The 26,181-nt window shown below is 37.7% G+C and overlaps 1 protein-coding gene across 3 annotated transcripts in view; it reads right to left on the bottom strand.

The window, feature by feature from the left end:
* Positions 1-26,181, bottom strand: part of GRM5 (glutamate metabotropic receptor 5) — a gene marked incomplete at both ends in the record, with an annotated part of 230,135 nt that overhangs the window by 12,094 nt on the left and 191,860 nt on the right. For all 3 annotated transcript variants that reach the window (XM_084226281.1, XM_084226279.1, XM_084226280.1), the window contains 3 exons: positions 10,714-11,653; positions 21,933-22,059; positions 25,639-25,807. In XM_084226281.1, the coding sequence (XP_084082407.1) occupies positions 10,714-11,653; positions 21,933-22,059; positions 25,639-25,807 (1,236 nt within the window). The remainder of the gene's footprint in view (positions 1-10,713; positions 11,654-21,932; positions 22,060-25,638; positions 25,808-26,181) is intronic.

The raw sequence follows: 26,181 nt of genomic DNA, 5'->3' as shown, positions 1-26,181 counted from the left end.
ATGAAAACAGTGACCAAACTATAATCGATCCTGAGGGTGTGGAAAGTGCATCTAACTTGAAATGAAGCTGCAAGTATCTTTGAATGGCTATTCTGAAAAGGCACACCAACGATTCTGCATAAAATGTTTTCAGCTCTCAGAGCAGGCAAGGATATTACTTTGGCTCAGAACATCTTGCATTAGAAAAATGTCCCCTTCCAGGTTGTTAAAACCGAGGATTGCTTTAAAAGAGCAAATCTGTTGAGAGGGAAAACTCTCAGGCATTTCTTTGCAGTTGACGTAAGAACTACTAATGTGAAAAGTAATTGGGTATTTTGGAAGAATCACAAAACAGTAGAGTGTGAGCAGTATTCACAAGAACAAATTTATTTTCTCATTTTCTCCAATTCCAGGACTATATTTTGGCTAGAAAAAAGATAGAAGATTTTGATTCTGTGCAGAAAGGCAGCAACTAAATTCTGTTATAGGATTTAAAATATTTTGGGTCATCTTTACGTGTTTTTTCACATCTTTTGGTGGGGAATGGTGATCTGTGTCATTTTTTTGGCACAGGAGCAAGTTTTCTTAAGGAAAATATTTAATGATAAATACTAATATGTTTTATAAGTGTTGATCAGTGATGGGAAATTTGGGAAGTAATTCCCAGTAACTCAGTCACTGCAGGGCTTATCCATTTGCCAAATGCTTGGTCACATCACTCTATCTTACACAGCAGTGCTCTGCTCTCTCCAGAGAGCCTCACTAGAGAGAAAGAAACTCATGGGCTGAGAAACCATGACCACGCTGCCTTGGTTTTTAGGGAAGTCAATGTACATTTGATACATGGTAGGAAGCACCAATGAGACTATTCAGGTTTAAAAGCCTTTCTCTGGTCTTCACCTTTCAATAAAACTCCTCTTGTAGACCAATATTAATGGATACTATGGAAAACAAAGGGGGAATATGGGTATCATCATCCCTCATGAGATCAATAGTGATTCACTAAAATCTGTAGAAATCAGCTTTTACATACGTGAGGATTTCTAGGGTTTTTTTTCTTTTTCTTTTTTTTTTTTCTGTGCTGACAAGTCTCTAGATAGGCGCTTTTTTTAGACTATGCCTGCACAGTAATTCCAGGTGCTGGTATCCTGCTGGTCTTGACTTCATGTTAGGGTGAGACCCATCTTTGTCCATGGTCCCTTGGACTTCTGCTCTTTCCCAGTTTCCATGCAGAAGGTGGTGGATACCTTGATCAGCAGCACATTTCACTTGGCTGTACATCCCCTGTCTGGAGGATGTGGGCAGGGGAGACCTAGAAGTTGTGCCATGGCCTACATTTGTGAATAGTTTGGTCAAAGACATTCTTGAATCATTGAAAAATAATCTATGGATAGAATGTGGATGGTAATGCACAGGGTCTATTAAAATGCCCACAATATGCAGGGTGAGAGATTTCTCAAAAGACTTTTGAGAAACTACTTTTTTGCTTGCAATAGCAAAAATTAGTTTTTTGTCAAACAATCTGTTCTCTGAAAAAAGAATATGACCAATTATAAACTGGTTTTTACTCTTTGACATAAGGGGTTTTTTTCTCTTTTTCAGTAAAAAAGTATAACTAACTGAAGACATCTCAGGGTACTTTTAGGTTTTTAAAATGTAAATCAAATGTAATTTATTGTGTTGGAGATGAAGATGAGTCATAAATGCCTATTTCAAATGCAATCTCATACTGCCATGCAGAAGTGTTATTGATTATTGAGCACCCAATGTGGTCTTAACACAGTTAACTTATATACAAGCAGTATATTCCACCTGCAATATTCCTTGGTCTTGATATTAAGAAATTATGAAGAACTTAAGTTTCACAGCAGCAGAGTTAAAGCTAGCCTTTAGTTTGGATCATATGTTTAAATATTTATGCATAAATGCTAAAGAATGGAATATGAAAAATATTTAGTGTTTTTACTGTAGGGGCTGCTTTGAACTACAAACATACTCTGTTCTTGAAAATTGATTCTATGAGATTGGTCATGCTATCTTGAAATTGCAGCAAATTGCACTGAATATTTTGAAAGAGTCTCTGTTTATTGTGTGAAATTTCCTCAATTATGTCACTTTTTTTATCTTTAAAAAAACAACATATAAACATTACTTGCTTATTAGCACAGTTTCAGCATGTAAAATTGCTTTAGATCCAAACTTACAATTTTTTTTCAAGTTCAGCATAATATTTCACTTCTTTTAAAGCTTATTCTAATTAAGCAATCATATGTAACTGCAGCTGGTGAATTAAAATGACATTTTTGTTGGAATGATATAGAAGGCATTATACTGGCTTAAGGGAAGATTAGACTGATAGCTGTTTCATTCCCTTGTTCCAGAAAGGTTTTTTCTGAAGTGTTGGACAAACCACTGTATAGGATTTTCATACAGTAGAGTCTTACCTTGTATAAATGTTCAATATATAATGCTATAGTCAAAACTACAGCAGATTAAAATTGTTATATATTATAAACATATAAAATAACATATATTTTTGCAGACATCTGCCTTAAATTTCAATCACAGTCATGAAAAGGTATCTGTCACCGAACACAGCTCTCAGCCAGATGAAATGCCATCTCTTCCACTAGTCCACATCAACATTCAGGATGCAAGTACAAATGCCATTCATTATAATTCATACAGGTGTTCCCACAGTGGCAGACTGCCTCGTGACTTGGTGGACCTTGGAAGGAGGGGGTGCATGTCCTAGCCTTTTGTTTATCAGATTAATTACAGTGCATCAAATCAATTGCAATGCCAGTTTTTATCAAAGTTTGCTGTGGAAAGAAGCAGAAGTTCCTTTGGTAGGCAGGGGTGGTAGACAGGACCTACATCGTGCATGCTAATGAACACGAGACCACTGCATGGCCTATCTGGGTGCTCTCCAGTGTGTGTGGTAAGGACAGTGGTGATATAGCATATGGTGGCCTTTATTTGTCATCAGAATTTTGGGAGACAGCCTTGAAGATTAAAAAAAAATGTAAAAAGGATAAACACTGATATTAAAAAATAGAAATTCTTCCTTTCCCTAAATAAATAGGAGTTTTTGGGTCCCGTCTTCACTCTTCCTTCCCTTTTTTTTTTTTTTTTTTTTTGCAGTACAGTAGCAAGACTTCATTTTGCAACCTAAAGCATATATGGGTAACAGTAGGCAGGGAAGTGTTCACAATGTCATTTAGTTTGCAGACTTCAGCTATGATATTTGTTTCAAAATTATGGTAACAGTGTCTTAATAATATAAATAGTGCCAAATATTAGGCACAAATATTAGGCTCAGCTAATGCAGCCAAAAAAATTTTATCAATCAATCAATCAATCAATCAATCAATCAATCTTTTAATTAAATTTGAGGGGAAAATTCGAAACAACAGCACCAGCACTGTACACAAAAAACATTGTTAATAAGGTCATTCAAGAGTATAAATTCACTATACAGATGGAATGTTTTAACAGCAATTTATCAAAAGCTTTCAGTAATACCTTCCGATGAGTTTTATAAAATGTTCTTCAGTCATTTCAGAGTATTTGAAGTTTAATTAATCACAGTACCAAGCTTGTCCAAAAAGACACCAAGACTAAATTATTTAGGGAAAAGTGAAGGACTCAAATCATTCAGTAATCTCTCAATCTAAATTTTTGTAGCATATTAGATTAAAATAGCTCCAAATGATCCATTTTGGAACTGATTCATTAATAAATGCAGACTAATACATCAAAAGGATAATGACACTCTCTGAAGAGTCAATTTTTTATCCTGCATGCATCAAAATTCAATTTTAGCAAGCTATGAAGCAAACAAATAGCATCTTGTATCACTATGCCTAGACTTTCTTTTTTTAAATAAGAACAATACCCATTGGCCAGACCTTCACCTTGTGTAAATTGTTATCTGCTCTAATTACATCGTCATGGAAGAAGCTTAGCCCTCACTTTTTGACCATCAACTCATAATACAGAGGCATCTAACTATTTTTGTGCAATTTGTAGTCAAGGGTCCCATTATAGAGCATCTGGAGAAATTAACTTATTTTTTGATGCACAATGATTTTCCTGTGACATCTTTTGCCCTACATTAATATGTGGTCTTATTTTGAGCAGCTTTTCTACTTTTCAGTTTCCAAAAGGACTTATTGTATTGAGGTGGGCAATGGCTAAAAGCTGGTCACCGTTACCATTGTTAGTTGAAAGGTGGTACCAATAATTTCTAGAATGTAACTTAAGCAATAGTTCTCCTAGGTCACATTCTTTGATAATCTCCCAATTAATTCTCTACACACACAAAAGCTGTTTAGGAACACTAAAAATCACCTCTAAATTATTTCTTTAGTCAATAAAACTTCAGGATTTCAAAAAATGTCCCCTACATATTTTTTTTTTCATGGTGAAATAAAACTGGAATTGGAAAGATCTTTTACTGTAAAGCTATTATAACAGTCTGATGGGTATAAGACAGGTGGGTTGGGACCTCTCCTCTGACACTGGCTGACATTAAAAATCATTTTACTTTTCACCGGGCTAGAGAGTACTGGCTTTTTCCAACCCCTCTTTTTTTTTTTTTTCCACAATCAGTGTTTATTTTATACAAGACAGAATGGCTTCACCAAGTTCCAGTAGGAAAGCAACCCATCCTTTGAGGGTTGATTTATATATCACAAGCTGCTGATATTTCTCCATACAACAGGTTATGCCTTAGTTTTGAGCTCAGTCTTGCGGGTTTACAACCTGTTCTATATTCAGTTTCATGATTTCCATGTTCCAATCAGTTCAACTACCTGCAGAAACTGCAGAACTGATGACTTTTATGAAATCTGTGCCTGTTAGTCTAGAGTTTAGGAAAGTTGTGTTTTGCCTTGTTTTGCCAGGCAATGGATCTGCTGGAGTGTTAGTCTTAGTGTACTGTATGGCCAATCAGATCACCAGGAGTATCTCAGACCTTTGGTTATGAGAATTTTGAGTAGGAACCTCTAGGCTATGTCCTGGAGAAGTCTAGTGAATAAAAAGTTTTTAAAAATTAGTTTAGAAGTGAGGTGTAGTGTTCTTTTATCATGCTTCAAAATCTGTCAGAGAAATTGTTCAAGCTGCTTGTATATGAAGTCAAAACTGGCACTTTAACTATAAAAATGTTTCTCAATAGAATATGCTGTGGCAGAAACTCAGGATCAGTATCTTTCTCAATCGATCTGCACATAAGGAATGACAACCAGCTTCAGCTTTCCACAAAAATCTCTCAGTTTTTCTTGAACTCCATCTTCTTTACAGGACTAAAAGCTCTGTGTCAAACAACAGGCCTGTTTCACATCTCAGGCAAGTTGCTGAGGCATAGGAAGTATGAATCCTTCCCATTTACATTTAAAATCGTCATGCTGATAATACACATGCATGCTCTAAAAAGATTTGATCACAGCACGATGGCCATGACTTCAAATCTATCTGCTTATTCCTGTATGTGGCTTTCAGCCAGTGAAGAGTTGGTATTTGGATAGTGGGAATTGCATGGGCTGTATCTTGGGGGCCCATGGTATGTGTAACAGTGGCAGAAGTTTATTCTGATGGGGTTTCCCATTTATCTGGAAAATCAGTGCCTTCCCAGGAATTCGTAACACAGCATAGCAGTAGTCAAACCTTGAAGTTTTCACATTTTTGATAAACTTGGTTTTTTTCAGTGCTTTATATGGATTTACTTCATATTCAACATTAGAAGTACTGTTTAAGAATTTCTTGTGAAAAAAAGAGTGGGCTTTTTGAGAAACTTAAATTCAGACTTCTGAAAAAGCTTATCCCAAGATTTCGGTGCTGAAATATGGTGTGCAGATGCAGTATATAATGCTTAGACTGGAATATTTCTAACTATGAATGGAAGCTTCTAGACTGATACAAGCATATTTTCCTATTTTTTGGTCCAAAATAGCTCCTGTTAGAATTGTAATAAAACATATATAGTCAATCATAAGCAGGAAAATAGAATAGGGAAGGGAGAAAACCAGCTGTTCCTTGCAGAAACAGAGCATGGAGTGTGTTGGTAGACACCTGTTTCAAAATATTTCATTATGGCACAGTTTGAGACTGCCTGATGTCTAATTATACACTAAATATAGACTCTGGTGGTCCAGGACTGTATCCAATTCAGTGGGAACAAAATCTACCTTGCTTACCATGTTTTCTTCATAGAAGGAATGGAATGGCAATTGACAGCATGTGAGCCCAGGCTCCTGATGGCTTTTTCTGGTGTAGCATTGTAGTTCTTGAGAGGGAGAAACTTGATTCTGAGGTCTGAGCATTTTTGTTAAAGTTTAGTACGATAACACAAAATGATGGTGATTTATATAAGAAAAAAATTGTGGTTCCCCTAATGAACCACAGGTGAGTTTGGCTGACTAGGACAAGGGATCCCCAGTCCTGGATGAAAGCTATCAGTACTACCACTTCTGCAGATGCACACAGAGCCATGCTCAGTTCTGTAACCATACAGTGCAGGACAAACTTCTTAGGTGGGCATGTCAATACATTAAAAAACAGGTGAGTTTTCTGTTTAGTTTGACAGCCATAGCTTACGTTTAAATATTTGGGAAATACCTCATCACATAGTAAAATCTATGTAGAATAAAGTAGCACTGCCACACCAAGTTGTTAAGCTTTAGTCTCAAAAAGATTTGTGAGAGAAGTGTCTATGATAAGGTACAGAAATTTATTTGCATAGTTATTCTGTTGTCTAGTATTGTGCTGTTCACAGCTGTATGGAGTAATTAGGCACAAAGCACAGCCAATGTGTCTTGAATATACCTAACATTATCTGGCTGAGCTGGTGATGATTTTTTCCTTTAGAGTGATCATAGCTACCTGCCTGGATTGCAGATTGAAAGTGCTGCTCAATCTTCTGGCTTAGTTACTGATTAAGAAGATGATAATCAGTCTTGTTTTGTTTCAGAAGGGTACTTTTGGCTTGTACTGGGCATCTATAAGCGTCTCTCTTTTGAGAAAAATACTGGTAGGACTTTAAAGAGTAAAATAACACATACATTTCCAAAAGACAGTGTTAAGGGAGGTTTTTAATACTTTGCTAGTTAGTCAGAACAGTTTATTACTTGCTTTAAAGGCAAGAAATCTTGCTATTCTTCAGGTAGTTGTGGGGAGGTGAGTGTGAAGCTTGGAAAATGGAGCATGTGTGCCGTTTAAAGACACCTTCCAGAAGACATAAACAGCTAGTGGTTAATTTTTTGTGTGAAATCCAGGGTAATGATATTAGAAAGCCAAGAGGAACTTTTGAACATCTGCACTATTCTCCAGGTCAGGGTAACATGACTGAGACCCTTTGATGTGCAGTCCTGACTAGAAATATCATAATAGCAGCTCTTGCAGCAGAAATATACAGCCTTTATCTTGCTTGGAATAGGGAGTTCTCTGAGAGTGAGGAGAGGCTAAATTAGCCCTATACTTTCAGCCTTTGCAAAAAGACAGTGTAGCATATGTGATAAAAATTCCTGGTACCTCCAGGCAAGATTTAATCAATGTATTTATGGCCTTCCTAGTCACTATGAAACTAACTGGTAAGATGACTGGAATCAGAAATTCCAGATGCCTCTCTACACCAGTTACATGGCTTTGACTCCAGCTCTGTAGTACTCTCCTCTGGGAAATCACTTCTGATAATGTCAGGTTCATTAACCCCACCTTAAATGAGGTCAAAAAATCTTTTGGTGAGTACTGCTGAATCACAATAGTACTGCTGAATCACATGAAATGGTTTTCATTTCACTGGGTAATGAATAGCTTTACTCTCTCCTTCTACATATTTCAGTATGTGAAGATTCATTCCAACACACAACCACAGCTTGCCTGGGTTTTCTTAATTGAAGAACAACCCATGAAAAAAAGTAATTTAGGACTGTAACAGATGCATTGCTTTATTTAGGCAAAAGCAGTCTTGTTATCTGTCATTTTGTGGTTGATGTGAAAGCTCTGAATGGAGCGTTGGCATTATCTGTTTGACAATGATTTGATGCAATGCTACATTGTGCTATAAATTAGTGTCAAGAAGCAAAATGCTAATGGTAGAGGCCTCTCTATGCACTGGTGACTTAAATAGCATGTTTCTTTGAAATTCAACAGTGACTCATTCTCTTTTAAATAAAACCCCTCTGAGCTATTTAAATAATGCCATGAAGTTCTAGTGAATATTTCCTTTGATTCTAAATACTTTGGTGTTTACTTGAATAACTTTCAAAACAACTTTTTGAGCATTGTACTGAGTAATACCTTGAAACCTATTGCTTTGTGTAACCAGATTTTTTTTTTTTTAAGAAATGTTTGATTATCAAGTAAAATGGTGGAACTCTGTTTGCTCATTTTCTACACTAAATGGAATTGAAGCTGACAGTGGTTTCCTGTACTTTCTTGGAGATTATACCAAACCTAGGTGAAGTCCTGAGCACCACTTAAATGTACTTATCACCTTTTAGGACTCTTTTTCATGTAATTGAATTGGTATTGACTAGAGAGAATTTCCCAGGACTGATGGAATAATTTTGCTCTTGGATGCAGCTAAATTGGCTGGGGATTCAGACAGATGTATCAGGAGGATCTTCTTTGCTCCAGTTTTGTGCATTGATGAACACTGCTGATGACATATAAGTTTTATTCCAAGTTTCAAATGCAAAGTTCAAGTTCTCTGTATCCAGGGAAATAAGTCAATGTATCAGCTTTCTGCTGCCATTTTCCTCCCTACACACATACTGGGCACTCTCAAAGCTCTTTTGGATTGAAGTAATTCCCAAGACAGCGCTATGGAAAAAGAAGTCTTTGTTGATGATGATCTATTACATTCTGCTAATATTTCCCTAGTGCAGGTATTATCTGTGCACTGAGGGATGTAAAGAAATGAAAAGAGAGTCCTCAAAAAGAAGAAAATACGTCTTGTCATCTAGAATTTTTAATAATGGTGTATGCTCTTGGCTTTTCAGAACAAAACAAAGATTTTAGAGGGACGTCTTCCCAAACCAGACCTGAAGAGATGACAAAAAAATTCCTTCCACGCCCGAGATCTTTCTGTGATCTATAACTTCATCTTGTTGTGTAAAAATGTTGCAAGGTGGCAAATGAGTTCTGAGGCAAAAGGGAGGGAAAATAATGATGATCTCAATGAAGAATGTCTTCTAGTGAAGACATATTTTGAAGAATGACTCTTTTAACAGTTCCCAAAAGTTGCTACAGGGCTTCTAATTCAAATACCTCAGGTCTGCAACAAAAGTTGCAGAAAAGGATATTTCAGGTAGCCATCACTTAATCTGAAAAATGATTTATCATTTGAAAATATCATCCTACTCTGCACCTGGAAAGGAACTGGAAAAATACCCCATCATTAACTGATCATAAGTATAAAATATCTTGTAATAGGCTGGTCATTTTTTGTACCACTTCAAAGTCTCTGAAAGAGAATCATTAGTAATATTCTGACAGAAAAAATAATCACTTTGGCATAATATATCCTGCAGGTATTACTAATAAAGTCCTCCCTCAGGTTTAAATTGTGATTCACACATAAATGGAAGTACAAATTGTCCTTGTTCCATGCCAACTGCAGTTATGAACAATGACATATCTGGAAATATTCATATTATCAATCCTGAAATCCATGTGTGTTTCAATGAGGAGAAAAATCTAATTACATGTCACTTTCAGGCTAGACATAAATAGCTGAGGAATGACAAAATTGCTTCTTTGCAGTTTCTTATCAACATCTTTTTTTTTTTAATGCCAGCAGTTAAATAACCTAAATTATTCTCATAGCACCCATACCAAAAGTGAAAGGATCAAAGGATGAAAACCAACCACTGGGGAAGGTGCACACTACAAGTTCTGTTTATGGAGCAGGGCACTTTCCACTCCAGAGCTCTCCTTTCTCTTTAGTGCTCACTTAAGATAAGTTTTATACATTGAACATACAAGTTGTCTTCATGATTGCTTAATTAAAATAATACGTTAGGAAGAAACAAAGAAATATCTTATAAAGAAGTATCTGTTCAATAGCAGGAAGGGTGGACAGAGAGGGGCCTGGGAGCAGCTGAATTCTGGGAGCAGCTGAATTGGTTAGCATTAGGAAGATGTTTACAGAGAAAAGTAAGGAAGAGAAGATAGGTGAGGACAAAAAAAAAAGAAATTAGGAAGAGATAGTATAAGAAAGGAAAATCAAGGGAACAGGAGATAAAAGGTATAACAGAAGAGCCATACAGAACAAATCCTCAGATGCCTTAGAGTGGCTGCTCATAATGACTCTTGTGTTTAACACTCTGCCTCGGTTATGGAGCTCTAGCAGCAACCCTGTTGTCTTACTGCTGTCACTAGAGGCAAAATACAGACAGTAGGAAGTTCATTTAAGGGAAAGAGATTGTAAATGGGTCCATTCAGGACAAGGCAATGAGTTGTTTTTCTTCTCTTGGGTTTTTTTACTCCTACAATCTTGTTTTTCTCCCTAGATTCATGCACAGTTGTCACAGCCAGCACTTCCAACTTTGCTTTCTCATTGCTTTGTCAACAGTTTTTGCACAGCATTTTGACAAATGTGGGACAGAGGACTAACTCCACTCCCCGTGCAGAGGCAAAGGAAATTAGCACACTTCCCTTTGTCCTTCCACTATTCGTAACTCTCAGAAGATGACAATTGCCTCCCCACACTCCCGCATCAGAAAACTTTACCTAAGCGTTTCCCCAGATGATCCCCGTCTTTTCCACAGGTTCACCAGGCTGCTGGAGCGGCTGGCGGCTGAGGATGACTTTCCATCCCCGACGTGCATGCGGACTACCGTCGATGTGGTGAACGCACTGCGCACATTCCTCTCCGGCTTAGCAAGGATGATGTAGACCTTGGGCACAAACATGCAGCCGAGGGCCACCGTGGCACTCAGACTCACTGAGAAACACATGGTGATTATCTTGTAGTTGCTTCCAAAATATATTGGCACAAAAGCCAGCCAAATGATGCAGGTGGTATACATGGTGAAGGCAATATATTTTGCTTCGTTGAAGTTAGCTGGGACATTTCTTGTCTTAAACGCATAAAAGGTGCAGCTCAAAATTAATAACCCATTATATCCAAGAGGAGTCACAACACCCAAGTTGGTGGTGTTACAAATCAGGTAGACCTCTCGGATGCTCGGGTAATCATGCATTATGTCTGGTGGCTCCATTATAAAGAGGGCAACTATGATGCCTAACTGTATACATATCAAGATAAATGCAATAACCAACTGGGCGCAGGCACTCATGAACCTAGGTTTCTTTGTGCAGATTTTCTTCTTGCTTCCAGCCAGGATTCTTGCGATGCGGTTGGTTTTAGTTACTAGAGCAGAATAACTCATAGCCGGCGAGAGGCCGATGCCGATTCGCTGAAGGTAACAGTAAATCTGCTGAGGCTTTGCAATCAGACAGAAGGTGCACAAGTAACCCAGGCAGATGCCGGCCAGAATGATGTAGCAAAGTTCTCGGCTGGATGATTTGACCACCGGAGTATCACGGTACATTATGAACACAATGGTAACAAACAGTGTGGCCAGCAGACCCAGGCATGCAAAAACAACGGCTGCAATTGGCTCGGGATCACCCCATCTGAGATACTGGACGGGGATGAGGTCACAACCTGCAGAAAAAGAAAAAGAGAAAGGTAAACTGAAGTATGTAGATGTGAGTTCTTTAATGATTGTTAGAGGTTTTCCTTGTATTTCTCTTGTTTTTTGTTTTTCAGGAAGCTGCCGTTGTGTGGAGTGCAGGCTCAGATTGTGTTAAAATAATGTCAATATAGTGACACAATAAGTACATTTCAATGACAGCTTATTTCAATGGTACACTTTATCTGGAATAGAACATGATGACCAAACTGATTTGCATAAGTCACCACTCACAGTGCAAAATTGCCTTTTCAATTCTATGAAATATAGGAATTTGTGAACAAATTTCCACAGCAAGTTGCACTACCTCAGTATAAAGTGCTTCAGAGTTTTCTGCATACTATTTGCACATAAAGGACTAGATGTCAATTCTTCTAATTTTACTGTAAACTATGAAGGATATTGGTATTTGCTTAATGATTGTGGAGAGAAATCTTGCAGATTCTAACTGTCAAAAAAAAAAGAGAGTTTCTCAGATTTGCTACCTTTTTTCTAATAAAAATTTTCTAGAATTGGATTCATAAGTAATAGGGAATAGCACACTGTACTCACTTTTTTTCTGCCATTCATCCTTCTGAAATTTCTGAAAAATTAAAACCTAATCTAACTTGTGAAATAAAATTGAAGTTAATATATTAGCAACAAAGCTGAATTAGCGGTGTAACCCATTTAAGGACACTTGTTTTTCAGTTTTGCATAGGTTTTAGTAAATCATTCTATGCATCTGGGTCACAGGAAGTCAAAAAGGCTTTTAATTCTACAGTGTACAGATCAATAGACAGGAGTAAAAGCTGTCAGAAAACTTGTTGCTGGCATCCCTTCTTCTTCCTTCCTTTGTGTATGCACTGTCGAGGCTGGATAGATATTTTTTCTTTCTGGCCAGTCTACGATCTCTTCCCGGATTTCTGGGCAGACATAGTTGCTGTGTTGCTGACTACAGCCATCCTTGCATTTTATTTCCAAAAACTGAATCTCCTCTTCAGGTCCTTTGACCTTGCTTGTTTTCATGACTTTCACACAAGATGCAGATGGGCTCCGTGTCCTGTGGCACCGGAGTATATTATACCAGTGCCTACCAACGAAAGATTTGTTCTCTACTTCCCATCAGCCAATGATATACAGACACTTCCTGGGAAGCACAGCTTCAGTTAAATGTAGCAGTTTCTCCAGAACAAAAATGTCATAACAAAAAATGCACACACCCACACCTTTCTCTTAGGTTTTATTGCTGAGAAGACATCACACAGTAGTGGTTATCCCTTTGGTCAGTTTGGGTCAGCTGTCCTGGCTGTCCCCCTCACCAGATCTTGCTCATACCCACCACACTGGTGAGGCAGGAATGTTGGAGAGACAGCCTTGAAAAATGACTGCTGTGTTATCAACGTGTCTCTAGCTACCAATGCAAAGCACAGCACTGCGAGGGCTGCTGTGGGGAAAATGAATTCCATCTCAGCTGGACCCAGTAATTACAAAGGGGAGGATCTTGATGTTCTGGAGCGTAACTTCCTGAAAACAGTGGCATTGCCAGCCAGGGCAGGACAGCAGGGAGCAGATGATGGAATGGAGAAAATGCAACTAGAAGCTTTTATTTATCCTCTACTTGTGTTCATCTTGATTGAAAAATCTAAATTAATTCAAAATTTTGTATTTTTGTAATCATGTTGCTGGTCATGTAGGGGAGTGTCATTCTGACTTGTGGCTTGTGACAAGGCACTTCACCCTGCGAAGATGGAGTGCCAGGTGCTCACATCTGTGTTTTCTGCAGTGAGGGTAGTTAGGACTGTCTGCTGGATATGTGGATGCCAAGAAATTTCAATTAATTAGGCAACCTGTGATCTCAATGAATTGAAGAGCAGGAGTAAATGTAGATATCAGGACTATAATCTGGGAATGTCTACATGCGAGGTCTGTTGTATGCCTTTTCCTGTATTTTTAGTTTAGAGTTTTTCAAATCTGCCACTAACATTCTTAGTGTCAAAAATAATTTCATGAAACAGTATGGTTAGATATTAGGCTTAACTCCTTTCTCCTCCAAGTATCTTTGCATTCTGTATCTCTACAGAAATAATATTTTTGAAGATATAATACCTTCAATTAGGCAAAAGTACAAGGCAGATATTTTCATGCTCTCGAAGAGACTGGAAAAATCAGTAGGATTGGGGTCAATGAGTTTTTGACATTAGTGCAATTAAAGTATACAAATTTACAGTCACTTTAATGTAAGAGAATTGGGCTCCTTACTGAATACAGATTAATTTGCCATCCATACTTGCCTGCTTTGATGTGAAAAGCTTTCTCTTGCATTAATAAAATTATTACCACACCTAAACATAAGAAAGACATTAGATTTTCATTAAACATTTTCATTAGTTGATGATACCTTTTAAACTCTTGCTGGTTTTATGTGTTTTCTTATTTAGCATTCAGGGTGAGGGAGACACTGCATTTCTTTCTGACTTTTTCAATTTTAAACTAGCACCGTAATCACATCATAAAAATCAGCACTTTACACAAGTGAGAGTAGGGGAAAAGGGTGAAAACAAGAAGGAATCCTCTCTTGTGGGCACTCCCACTGTGGGTTCTTCCCCAGCAAGTTTTATAAGTGACCTCTAAATCTATTTCTGATTTTAGCAAGATTTAACTAATATTTTGTGGAAACAAGTAGTTTCCAGCTTCTAACACTGCTACATATTCTTGACAGGAGATTTGAAGAGAAAAGGTCTTTATCTGGCAGCTGGCCTTTGCATGCAGACAATGATATAGGGGCTATATTTTGCCTCATTTCTAACTTTGTAGCAGAGGTGAATCATAACCAAGTGTTTCTCATTAGTTTCAGACTATTTCATGCCTTCCTTTCTTTATTACTCTTTTTTACATTCTCTTGATGAAATACCTGAGAAAAGAGTTGAAAACTCATCGTATTTTTCCCATCACTGAGTATACTTTACAAGGAGATTGCTAAACTTGGCAAAGATTTATTCCTCAATTAAGATTTAAGGACTGGATCATCTTCATGAAACAATGATTGGTGAAGTTTTCATAAAATAATTTTGCAGGTAATGGTTTCTGACAGTGGCACTTTTCAGAGAAGGACAACTAGATCAAATAAAAGAAGGATGGGAAAACAGCACTGTGAGTGTTCATCTTAGATTGATGACCTGGACTATACCAGGACAAAAGCTGAAAAATGGTACCACAAAAAGAACTCATTCTTGTTAATGCCCATGACAATGCCTCACAGCCTATCTCTTACACTTTTTCAACCTGGAAAATTTTCTCTCCTAGCTGGCTCAGAAACAGGTAGTAGTCTTGTCCTATGGTGCCTTAGTGTGCTGAGGCACTAAGGTGGTCTTTGGCTTGTGGAAAGGCTCTTTCGACCCAGTCCACTTTGGAGCAGGTGTTGAGTTGTTCCATGCTCAAGGGTAACTGGAGTTCCAGTAACATTGGCATAAAACTGCTATTATGCTCTACTGGCCAGAAAGAAAGCCACTGTGGATCAAGACACCAGATACACATGTGAATAGCAAGATGAGCAGATAGAAAAATTAGAATTCTATTTAACACTCTATGGAAAGGTTTTCTTGAAGGACCCCCAAAAATCACCAAGAAAATACAGATCAGGATGTCTAAGGATCTTGTGAGAAAAAAAGTAGTTTCTATTATTTTGGAAAAACCTCTAGCTATTTCATGGATGGACCTCTTATTTTGCCATGAACAAAGAGGAGAAGTGCTCTTGAAGGCCTAACCACTGCCATAGGTCAATTAGTATGTCTATTAGTATACTGTCCTCTTTTTGTAGAGGCAAATTTGTCCTTTATTTCTGATCTTTCATATTACATTAAAATTAGTTAATCTGGGAGAAGAGTTTACAGATATAAAGCACTATATTATAGACCATATTTTCTGTGGATTTGATTCTTAGTGTGGTTTTAATTTGCTATTACAACCTTGACACCTAGAAGATGCCTTCAGCATCCATAAAAATGTATTAGCTTAGCACTGAGAAATCCCTTCCTTGGTAACCAATATAAAATACATAACTAAACTATTTTCAAAGGTAAAGTTGACAGAATAGGGATTGTGAATAGGATTGAGACTGAAAAGTGAAGGTAATTCGATAACTTCTCTTAAGTTAATATCATGAGCTAAAGCTCACTGAATTTGTGCATGGAGACTAAAACTGGCAGAAAACTGCTGCTAGTTTGGTAAGTTCAAATATTTTTTAGCTGGATTTGGCATCCTGGTCAGCAAGTTTGACCTGTTAAAATAGATTTGGTTTCCTTGGTAACTTTTCAGACATCCTTCCAAGGTTATCAGAAGTCCAAACTTCAAGGTTGAAACACAAACAACAACCTAACCCCATTTTAGTAATGAATGTGTCTTCATATGGTACTTAGCACTCACTATTCAAAGTCTATTTATGTTATGAAATTAAATATTTTACATCAATGTTTCTAAATTTTTCTCTCGTTGTAATCCCAAAAGATGGGAGAGGGATATCTTGATTAGTTATTTAGGCTTCCGCATATATGGAAAGCTGAGATGCAAAAATGTCAGCATCAGAATAAAAATCTGCGTAAAGCTGATGGGGTAGCTTTTATAATTTGTTTTTTTTTTTCCAACTCCGTCATTATCCAAACAGAGGACTACACTGTCCAGAGTCCTGGGGGACATATCAGACCCCTGACCTTCACATGGAATCCGGACCATCTGAAGGGAGAGAGGACATTAACATGTCAGAACTCTGTTCTGGTGCTATGTTAAATTACTGTAGTCACCAGTCCTTTGCCCTACTCTGGTGGGACCTTTTGCACTTGCTACAAAAGCAGGGCATGTGGAGGTGTCTTTTTAGCTGCTGCAGCTCCCAGACTGGCACATTACTGAAACTGTCAGCAAAGGTGGCTTTGCACAGGCAATGGAGGCAGCTGATGACTGGCCATGTGTGTATTCTGTCACCTCTGCAGAGTAGGATTTGGGGTTGGTCATGTCTTAAATCATGAAAGGTGGAGCAGCTGCAGCTCAGGGGCTTGAGTCCCCAGTAACTGGAATATGTGGATTTAGCTGTGCATTGCAGTAAGAGGTACGGCCATGAATCTTAGAATAGTACATTAAAGTTACTTTGTGACCATATGGGAAATTATTCCTTAATTACACTAGTGTGCAGAATGACGGGAACAACTGATGAATTACAACAATCAGGTCTATCCTTATGCCAGCTCTACTGTTTTGATTTAAGTTTCACTAAAAAATGCTGGCTCTGTGTGTTGTAAATGTTTTGTTCCAAATGCAAACTTTCCATAACATAAGGCACAATTACAAGTGGATTCTTCTGGCTTTGTTGGTGAGTTCCTCTTCATCCAGCCAGGGAGACTCCAAGTGCTGCTTGTTGAGCTCAGCAATATTGAACGAGCTCACTTGAGCCTGAAGTGCTGAGTGGCTCATGCTGGACTGGAAGCTGAAGTTCACACCCTATCTGGAACAAGCAATTGAGGGAAGAAAAGTGTGCAAACCCAGAACCAAGGGAGCAGAAAAAGAGATCTTGGTCATAATATGGGCACCTGAACCTTTGACTCATCCACATACACCTTTTCCAAGAGGAATAGAGTGAAAGTGACTTGTGGCAATGGTTACATTTTCTTTGGAGTAAGAAATAAAAAGGAAAGAGAAATAAGGGGCACAAAAATCAGGGCATCGCTGCTGATGTGAATTTATAACACTAGAAATAACCAGATGAAAATTGTGTTCTCCTACCCTCAGCCTCAATTATAGCCTTAACAATTATGATCAAAAAGCAAGGTCCTAGTAATGTTTCAGAAGAAAAATCAATGTCAACACAGACTAGATTGTGTTCTGACCTGCGTCAGACAATTGCTGAAATCACCCATGGCAGCAACATTTTTGCAAGAGGGAATACAAGAAAGCAGCCTGATGGGAGCAAGCAGTTCCCTTTTGAAAATATTTCGGGCAAGAGATGAATCACCTTTTGCTTAGGTGAGGGTCAGAATCCAGTCTTATGAGACAACTGAGGCTCAGACCCTGCCACACACATTTTTCAGTCCTTTCCATGCAAGGGTTTTTTGGATAATCCATCTCTTATCTGTCACTTCCAGACGGGCAGTAAAATCACACTGTTATCCTGGCTTTACTGTACTTTATTTGGTGAAAGCATTTTTGTAGCTATAGAAAAAAATACATATTTCTGATGTATACTCTCACCCTTGAATGGCGAAGAAAACATTTCAAGAGGTGTAAAGAGTTAAGCTCCTACTTTCATGGGAATCCAATTAAGAAAATCAAATAGTCAGCATATTTGGAATAACAGAGACTGAGAAAAATGTCAATACAACCTGAAAATAATCCAATTGTCACTGAAATTAATGTAATCTAATTTTCTTGCCATTCCTGAGGTCACTAGACAAAACTTTGGTTTGGTATTGTTGTATGCTGTCCTTGAATGTCAGAAAGACAGAATAATTGCTTCTTTCTCACCTCAAAAGGTCCTTAAATGTTATTGGTAACTGAACCAAGGTGCTCCTACATACACTGGAAAATCTCTGAGACATTGAACAAAATTTATTTGGTCTTTTTAGAGCACCATTTTCTGAATGCAGAAGGTCACATCCTCAGATTCTCCTAAAGCTTTTGAAAGATCAGTATCAGTATTGGTCATCAGCACTAAAAAAATCCCTCCACCCGTATCTAAACTTGTGTGGGGTCTATTTCTTTTCCACCTGCTGTGAATATAATGCAAAGAAGAGCTTTGAGGAAGAGAGGAGTGACTGGCATATTCTTCTGGTATAGCTGAGTCAGTGGCTCAGCCATGCTGGCCACATTAATGTGTGAATTGGTGCTGCCAACACAACACATGGGCACTTAGAGGGGCTGCAGCAGACTGGGAAGCATAACTTGATATTAGGCCTGAGGGAAGAAAATTACTTCTGGTACATGTTGGGATAGTACATATAAATCTTAAGAAAAGGAAGTGACTTACTAGGTTTCTGTCCAAGGAGGAGCCTGATCCCTGGGGAATTTTGCATGCAAAAGCAATCTGAAATTTGTGACAAAATAAAATATGGGCAGTTAACATTCTCTTTCTTGCCTCGCCTTCACTTCTAGGTGGAGACATTTTCCAGTAACTGATTTAATAAAGAGAAACTCTTGTTCCCACTTACCTTTCCTATTACCTTTGGATTCCCTGTGCCTTTCTGTACTTCAGCACTTCAATGTCTTTTTCTGTTCTGAAAATAGCTTTGTTTTCCTACACATATTGCATCCCTTCTGTCTTCCCTCTGGTGCATCTGAATTCTGATATTCCATAGGTGGCTGAAAAAGTGCATTAATCTTTCTTCCCTTCTGTCAGTAGCATCCTTGCCATTACATGTTTTTTTTAGTGAACTTTGTGGCACAAAACTGATGCTGATCATTGAGCATAAGAAAGAGGTAAGCAATGTTTTGTTATGTAAACCAAGAAAGGATTCCAAAGAAGTTTTTATCCAAGGTCAGATCTCTGGCAAACAGTGAGGTGCAGCTCCATGTTGAAAGCCATTTCAGGTGTGTGGCTGATAAATTTACAGGACTCTCATCTGAAGGTAATTATGCAGGGAAGACTTATTCTAATGAGGTTTTGTATCTGTAGCCTTGTGGAGATGACATTCCCTAGGAAATGGCTTTATCAAGCCAAGAGACTTAGTGTGCTGCAGTATCAGATGTAGGGACATGTCAAGGAGATTGCTGTATAGTTTAATAAACAGGAAGGAAATTTCCTTGCCAGAATACAAAATACACCAACCTCTCCTTACTTTTAATGCACATTTATTACTAAATCCTATTGAGATTGAGAGGCAGTTTTTTCTTATAAGCACAAAAGTTGGCACTAGGAATATGATCATTAAAAATACAGCAGGTTATTTTGTATGGATAGTCTGGGAACAGATTTCTTAAAATCTCTTTGTGATACAAAGTTGTATAAGACAAGATCCAGCCATCATGCTGGTAATGAGCTGGGTGGGGACTAGGCAGCTCTGAAGTTGTGAAATGGGTGTCCTGTTATTAGGAGGGCACATTCCACCAGCTGTGCTCACGAAGGCCAAAGAGGTTTTGGCTTCCAAATAGTGCCTGCCAAATTTGGGCCTGGCTGGCGAACAAGTGTTAGATCTCCTGAGGAATGTTGCTTGGCACTGATGTCAAGGGTTCCTTTGTGTACAGCTTGATTTTTGTCCCAACAAAGGCATAAAATGCATGTCTGAAGCCAGACGAATGGTTTGCAAAATGTAATTTTGCCAACAAACACACAATGCTTGCTCATGTTGGCTTGAATAAAAATACAACTGATTTCCTTAAAAACAATAACTGATAGGTGGAAAACCTTTGACTCAGCCTATTAAAGCTTTTGAGGGGCCAACCCACCTTACTTTTCCATTGTGACGGCAAAATTAGACTTTCAGAGGGTGAATCCTCCCAGGAGAGCACAACCCCACGTCATTGAACATGGAACAATGTTCAAAGACATGGTGAGCCATGCTTGAACCATGGAAATTTGCATGTCCTGGGGAGCCAGCTCAAAGCACAGAGCCTGAGGGTCAACTTGGGACCTGGTCATTCCACTTTGCCTTACCTAGGGTGCTTAGTGTCTAATTACACAAACTTCACCAAGTCAGTGGACAGTTCCTTCACACCACTGGTTCTCTGGCTTCTCTGTTGTCACTTGGAACAAATGCCCTCCTGACTGACTTGCAGCAGCTTTTTTAGCTGATCTATGCTGGGTAAAACCTCCGGTGCTCATCTGAACAAGGGCATGAGCTGGGATCTACAATATCTCAGACAAAATCCCTGGAGGCTGAAGAGCTGACCAGTTGCACTCATGGACCTTCATGAAGTGACCAGCCTGGTGCAGTAGCCTGGTCCCTGCAGCGTGGCCTTTGGAAGCTTCTGAGAAGTGTACCCCACCTTGTAACCACACCCTCAATACTCTGTTTTCGGGGACACTTGCAGCCTGTTCTCTTTTTCTCCACTTCTCCATTCTCCTGGCTTGAGAAATCTTTCCCTGAGAGAAGAAGACTTTGCTGGCTGGTTGCTGATTGCCCAGGGAGGCAGAAGTGGGGGAGCAGGGCTATGGAAGCATAGACGCAGAACTTGAAAGTCCATTTTACTGCTAGTCCAGTTTTCTCACTTGAAAGATTTTTTTCCTTAAGGAAAGTGTCATGTTTGACATTTTCTGAAAAGTACCTCATCAGTTTAATGGTTAAATAATATTCTTGCAATAATTTGGTAGCCAAGCTCATTTATCACAGCAACGCAACAGTCTTTAAACAGGAACAAATTTACTTCGTAAATAAAAATCTGCCTAGAGGCCAAGCCTTGCCTTACGCTCTCCCATTTACATAAATTCATGCAGCAAACTGCATTTTCCTTTGTCTTCCCTCACACCTCAAAGTGCTTCCCTTCATCTGAAGAAACTATGCAAATCAGGTCTGTGACTTCTTCTAGAAAAAAAACAAAATAAACCTGTCTTTTCTACCCTTGTCTGTATAAAGCTTGGCACAGTGAGAACATGATCCCTGAACAGTGTTTTGAAGTGGTTTGTGCTCTGAGCATTTAAATGCTTGAATTCTGTTTGTTAGTCATAAAGAAGAAAGGGTGTGGGATACAATGTTGGAGTAATTTATCTCCAGAGAAGCCTAACTGGTATTCTGCAGGAGCACAGAGGTCTATGCCAAGTCAAGGATGAACACTGTGTTCCAGAAGACTCTGATGAACCAAGAACTAATGCAAACCAAAGTCTGTTTGGAGAACTCAAGCTTTTAGCAGCAGTAACTACAGGAACTAAATCAGAATTCTGTCAGATTAAAATAGAAGGTAGTGCACTATTCTTCTGCTTGGGGGGGATAATAAAACTCTTAAATTCTATCTTTCTTAATAATTTCTCTGATAAGCACTTATTTTCTGTATAGGAAGGGTAAGACCTGTATTACCAGCTAGAGTTTAGAACAGGACTGAATACAAAATTGGGACTTTTTTTTTTTAATTTCAAGATCTAGTAATTCAGGTCTTTAGAAAGGAGTTGAACTATGTGAATAATTCCTGGATCATTTTGAGAAGATAAATATCAGCTTCAGTTCAAATTTTAGCTTTATCCCCATGTTCCCTCTGACCAAAACCATCCTCATACTCACCTGTATCTGCTAATTGTTTCTTCAGCTCATTAGATGAACACTTTCATTGACAACACAAGCACAGCCTCAACTCATTTACCTGTGAGGTCCTCGTTGGGCCAGGAGCCAAGCTGGCAGGCTTTGCACGTGTATTCATCAGAGACATATTCATTTTCTTTACAAGGAGTGCAGGTCCAGCAGCAACTCACTTCTCCTTTACGGATCACCTAAGACAAAAATTGACATTTTGTTTTACCAGCATAAACACACACTCGTGCTGACCCAGTTGCTAATTTAATTTTTTAATGTTTTTTTTTTCTAATAGAAGAGTTCTTGAAATTTAATTATTCCTTTTCATTGTATGTTTTCAAAGATAAAATGTGACAAAAGTTCTTAGTTGTCCCATCATGTAGGTACCAGAAGAAAGAAATCCACCAATCCCAGAGAAGTATAAGTGGAGGTACAGGATGACAAATAAGATGTTTTTTTCCCTCTTAGAATTTGCAAAGCACCATAGATGTCAATGTGCCTACAAAAGTCAGTGCATGATAGTGAAGACACATAATTCACTTCAAGGTGGTCCATACAGAGAAACATGTCAACAGTACTATGTTCCTAAGAGTTGGCTACCCAAAGACTTTTGGACACTTATTTTTCATCCAATAGTGAGTGATTTATTAAAAACTGATTTTTCCAGACAACAAACTGAACAATTATTTAATTACTGCATTTCTAATTACCATTTAAAGGTGAGTATCTTATCTTTCTCCATTCTAACATCTGACCTAATTACTCATTTCATAATTTACTACCAAATGTTATTGCATGCTTAGGATTGAAATGCAGATTTTTAAAGATCCTTATTTATCATCTCTGGGAATGTCTGTGCTTCTTGTCAATATGCCTTTCTTTTGAAATAAGGTGTTACCAGTTTCTCTCCTCTTCCCAAACAGTTTACCAACAAATACTCCCTATTATAGCATAAGAAATAGGCTGACTTTTTTTTATCTTTTGAATTCAGAAAGTGTATTTAAAGCCAAATGTCTTTATTGCAATTTTAATTAAAAAAACATACATGTAAAGGAGCATGATCAAAAAGAATAGGATTGCTCTTTGCAATGCTGCAGTGAAAAACAAATTCTATTAACTGATTTTCATCACCAATATGGGGACCTGAAAAACTTCAAATTTTTGTGGTTTAGTTGGTTATGTTTTGTTTTGTTTTGTTTTGTTTTGTTTTGTTTTGTTTTGTTTTGAATTGCAGAGTATGAAAAGAAAAACAGCAACACCAAAACAGTTAAATTGATGGAAAGGCTAGAAGACCTTAAGTGATTTATTCTGCAAGAACTGAGATTAGATCTACTTGCAAAACAGAATATCTGTCCTCCTGAATAAATCAAATTTTGGGATTTCTTTCATTTTGAAATAGAATGAAAAGTTGAAAAATTGATAAATTTTTTTGTATTTGGAAAAATCAATTTTTAGAAAGCTTGTACTAATTTTAAGGAACATATTTTCATTACCTTGACACATTATAAAAATTCATCATTTTATTTTTATAAAATAGTCAAGAAAATGAAATGGCAAAATAAAAACCCTATGTTGTTATCAAAACACCTACAATTCTATATGAACAAAATTATTTACCCTTTTCCATGTAACTTTCTGGTCAATAAAGATCTTCTGTAAGATACTTGAAATTTGACAAGTCAATCACGACACTGGTACACTGATGATTTCTTACCTAGAACTTTTCTTAACAGAGAAGGATTTTGTATCCTCCTCTAGAAATCAAGATAACTGTTCTTCAAGACTCAGAGTAACGTCAGACTTTTTTTTTGTCCTATATTTCTTAGCCAGCAATTTATTCATCCTTTTATTTTTCATTTCCTGCATAATTCTTTGTTGTATCACTTAACAGTAAATTATTTTTCTGTCCATTTGAAGCAAAATAATCTTCTTTAAAACAAATATTATTTTCCTTTCCCCTTGTCATCTGTACAATCCTTTGAACCTGTATTTATTTAAATAATCATATGTCCACACAACTTCAAATGTTTAAAGTTGGGTTGTATTTGGGTTTTATCAGATCCTGTGGATGGATTCCCCAACTCTAGCTGAATTTTGGATAGCTTTACGTTCAATGTTTTAAATTCCTCCATAATTACTCAGTCACACAGAAGTTTGCAGGAAAACCACCAGAGAGCTTGGTAGGATCAAGGTCCCACCATCATCTGTGAAGACCATGAAGATGATGACTGTCAGGTAAACTCTGAGATTTAAGTTTAATAACAAGGAGCAAACAGAACATTTTTGACACCAGGCTTCAAGCGTATATCTAAGTGTGTGGTGACTTGGCTCCGTAGTGAAGGATCCTCTGGAGAGAATCCTTGGGAGTATGGGCAGAAGGTGGCAGATGACTGTGTTAATGAAGATCACAAGATACTTCCCTTCAGCTGTGTTGTGACAACAGATCATAAAGGAACTCAGAGTCACACAGTTCTGAAGATGTTAGCTATTTGTCCATCTCTGTCCTCCCCAGCATGTCACTGTGCCTGGAGCAGGCTAACAGACCCAAGTTCAGGGATTGTGAGACTAACTTGTTGCACCTGCATGTGTGAGAACACACTTGCAGAAGGTGTGTTCTCATCAGAACCAGCCATCCTGTCTGGGTGTCTTTTACTGCCAATGAAGAGAAAGAAGTCCTTCTACACCAAGCTTGATCTTAACTGTGTTCAAAACCTACACAAGGGGGACTTGACTCCTCATCTGGAATAGCATATTATTCATAAATCTGACATAATTCCTTATGTTTACACTGGAGACAAATACAATCTGTCTGATGAACCTCACTTAAATACCTCTGCCAGAGACTAATTGACTTTAACAGGGTGTCCGTGTCCTAAAATTCTATACAACTCAGGCTAAAAAGATTAATTTTATATTGCAGAGACTGGTAATGCTTCCACCAGCCCCTCTCTGCAGCTGCTTCCCAATTTTCAGTCATGCTGTTTTAACACATGAGAAAATTGAGCTTCCAGTGAGACTTGCCAGAAATCACCTGTTTTTTTTTATGGTTGAACATGCCCATTTCCTCATTCCAGTGGCTTTTATACAAATGACTGCAAGGTAAGATATGGACCTGTGTATTTTAACTGTTCTGCAGGAAGCATCATGGGTTGCTGAAGGAAAATATTGTATAATTAATATCTGACAGATTCATCTACACTCCTTGCTTGCTGCAGCATAGAAAGGGAGGAAAGAAAACTAAAAAACTTGTGAAACAAAGAAGCAGTAAAACAGGTGTGATTAAAAAAAATATGTTACCTATATTTCCTGAAGTTTGAAGTAGTGGTAGTAATTGATGTTCTCTGATGGTACCATAGACTTAAGGTCTGATTAATAACATTCCAGTCTGGGTGACTATGATGTCTAGCATTGAAATAGTAGCAATTATTAGTTATAATTTACCTGCAATTGTACTGACAAGTCCCAGTCAGGGATTTGCACACCACTGAATCAGATGCTTTAAAAATATGCAGCAAAAAGCCTCCAAACAATACCTGTTTGAAAGCATTTAGAATATAAATTAAAAAAAAAAAGTCAGCAGTCCACAGATATAGGAGTCAAGAAAATGGCAGTTTATTAAAGTAGTGATATGATAAGAGTACTAATTAAATACATAAGTCTGTACATTTTAATTTATGTGTGGGATACTATCTCCATGTGTAAGTCAAGAAAAACTTGCTTTCAAATTTCACAGCTGTGCATACTGCAAGACTGAAGTAAATGAAGAAAATATTTACCTTTATCTGGCCTTTTTCACAGGGTTCACTGCACACAGATCTGATGATATTACTTTTCTCTGACCATATTTCATCATCGTCCATTTTCAGCTCACCATTGTCCCAGCTGCCAACATTGATATAATCAAAGTAGTCCTTCCCCATTTGTTTAAAATTCATGATTTCATATCTTTGGAAACAGAAAGGAGAGACATAGCTGAGTTGAGGAGAACTTCATGAAATACTTCAAATTAAAGGAATACCATACAGTCAAAAATCAAGCATGTTGAAATGAAGAAGAAAAAATTTAAAGAATTATGAGTACGATACCCTTGAGTATCTCACAATAGTTTCTGTGATATCATAACCTTGCTTTTCCTTTGTATGTTAAGTTGGGGGGTTGGAGTGTTTTCTTTGTTGGCTTTTTATTAAGTTTTGGTTTGGGTTTATTGCTGGGGATTTTTTGTTGGTTTTTTTTTTTCTTTTCTATCACCATAAAAAGTTTCCTGAACACTCTGGGGTTAAGTGACTGTATTTCTGAGAATGACTATTTGTTTTAAAGAA

This window comes from Fringilla coelebs (genome assembly GCF_963513975.1).
Source record: "Fringilla coelebs genome assembly, chromosome: 2".
In the NCBI taxonomy this organism is placed as follows: Eukaryota; Metazoa; Chordata; class Aves; order Passeriformes; family Fringillidae; genus Fringilla; species Fringilla coelebs.
This window is presented reverse-complemented; position numbering and strand designations above follow the sequence as displayed.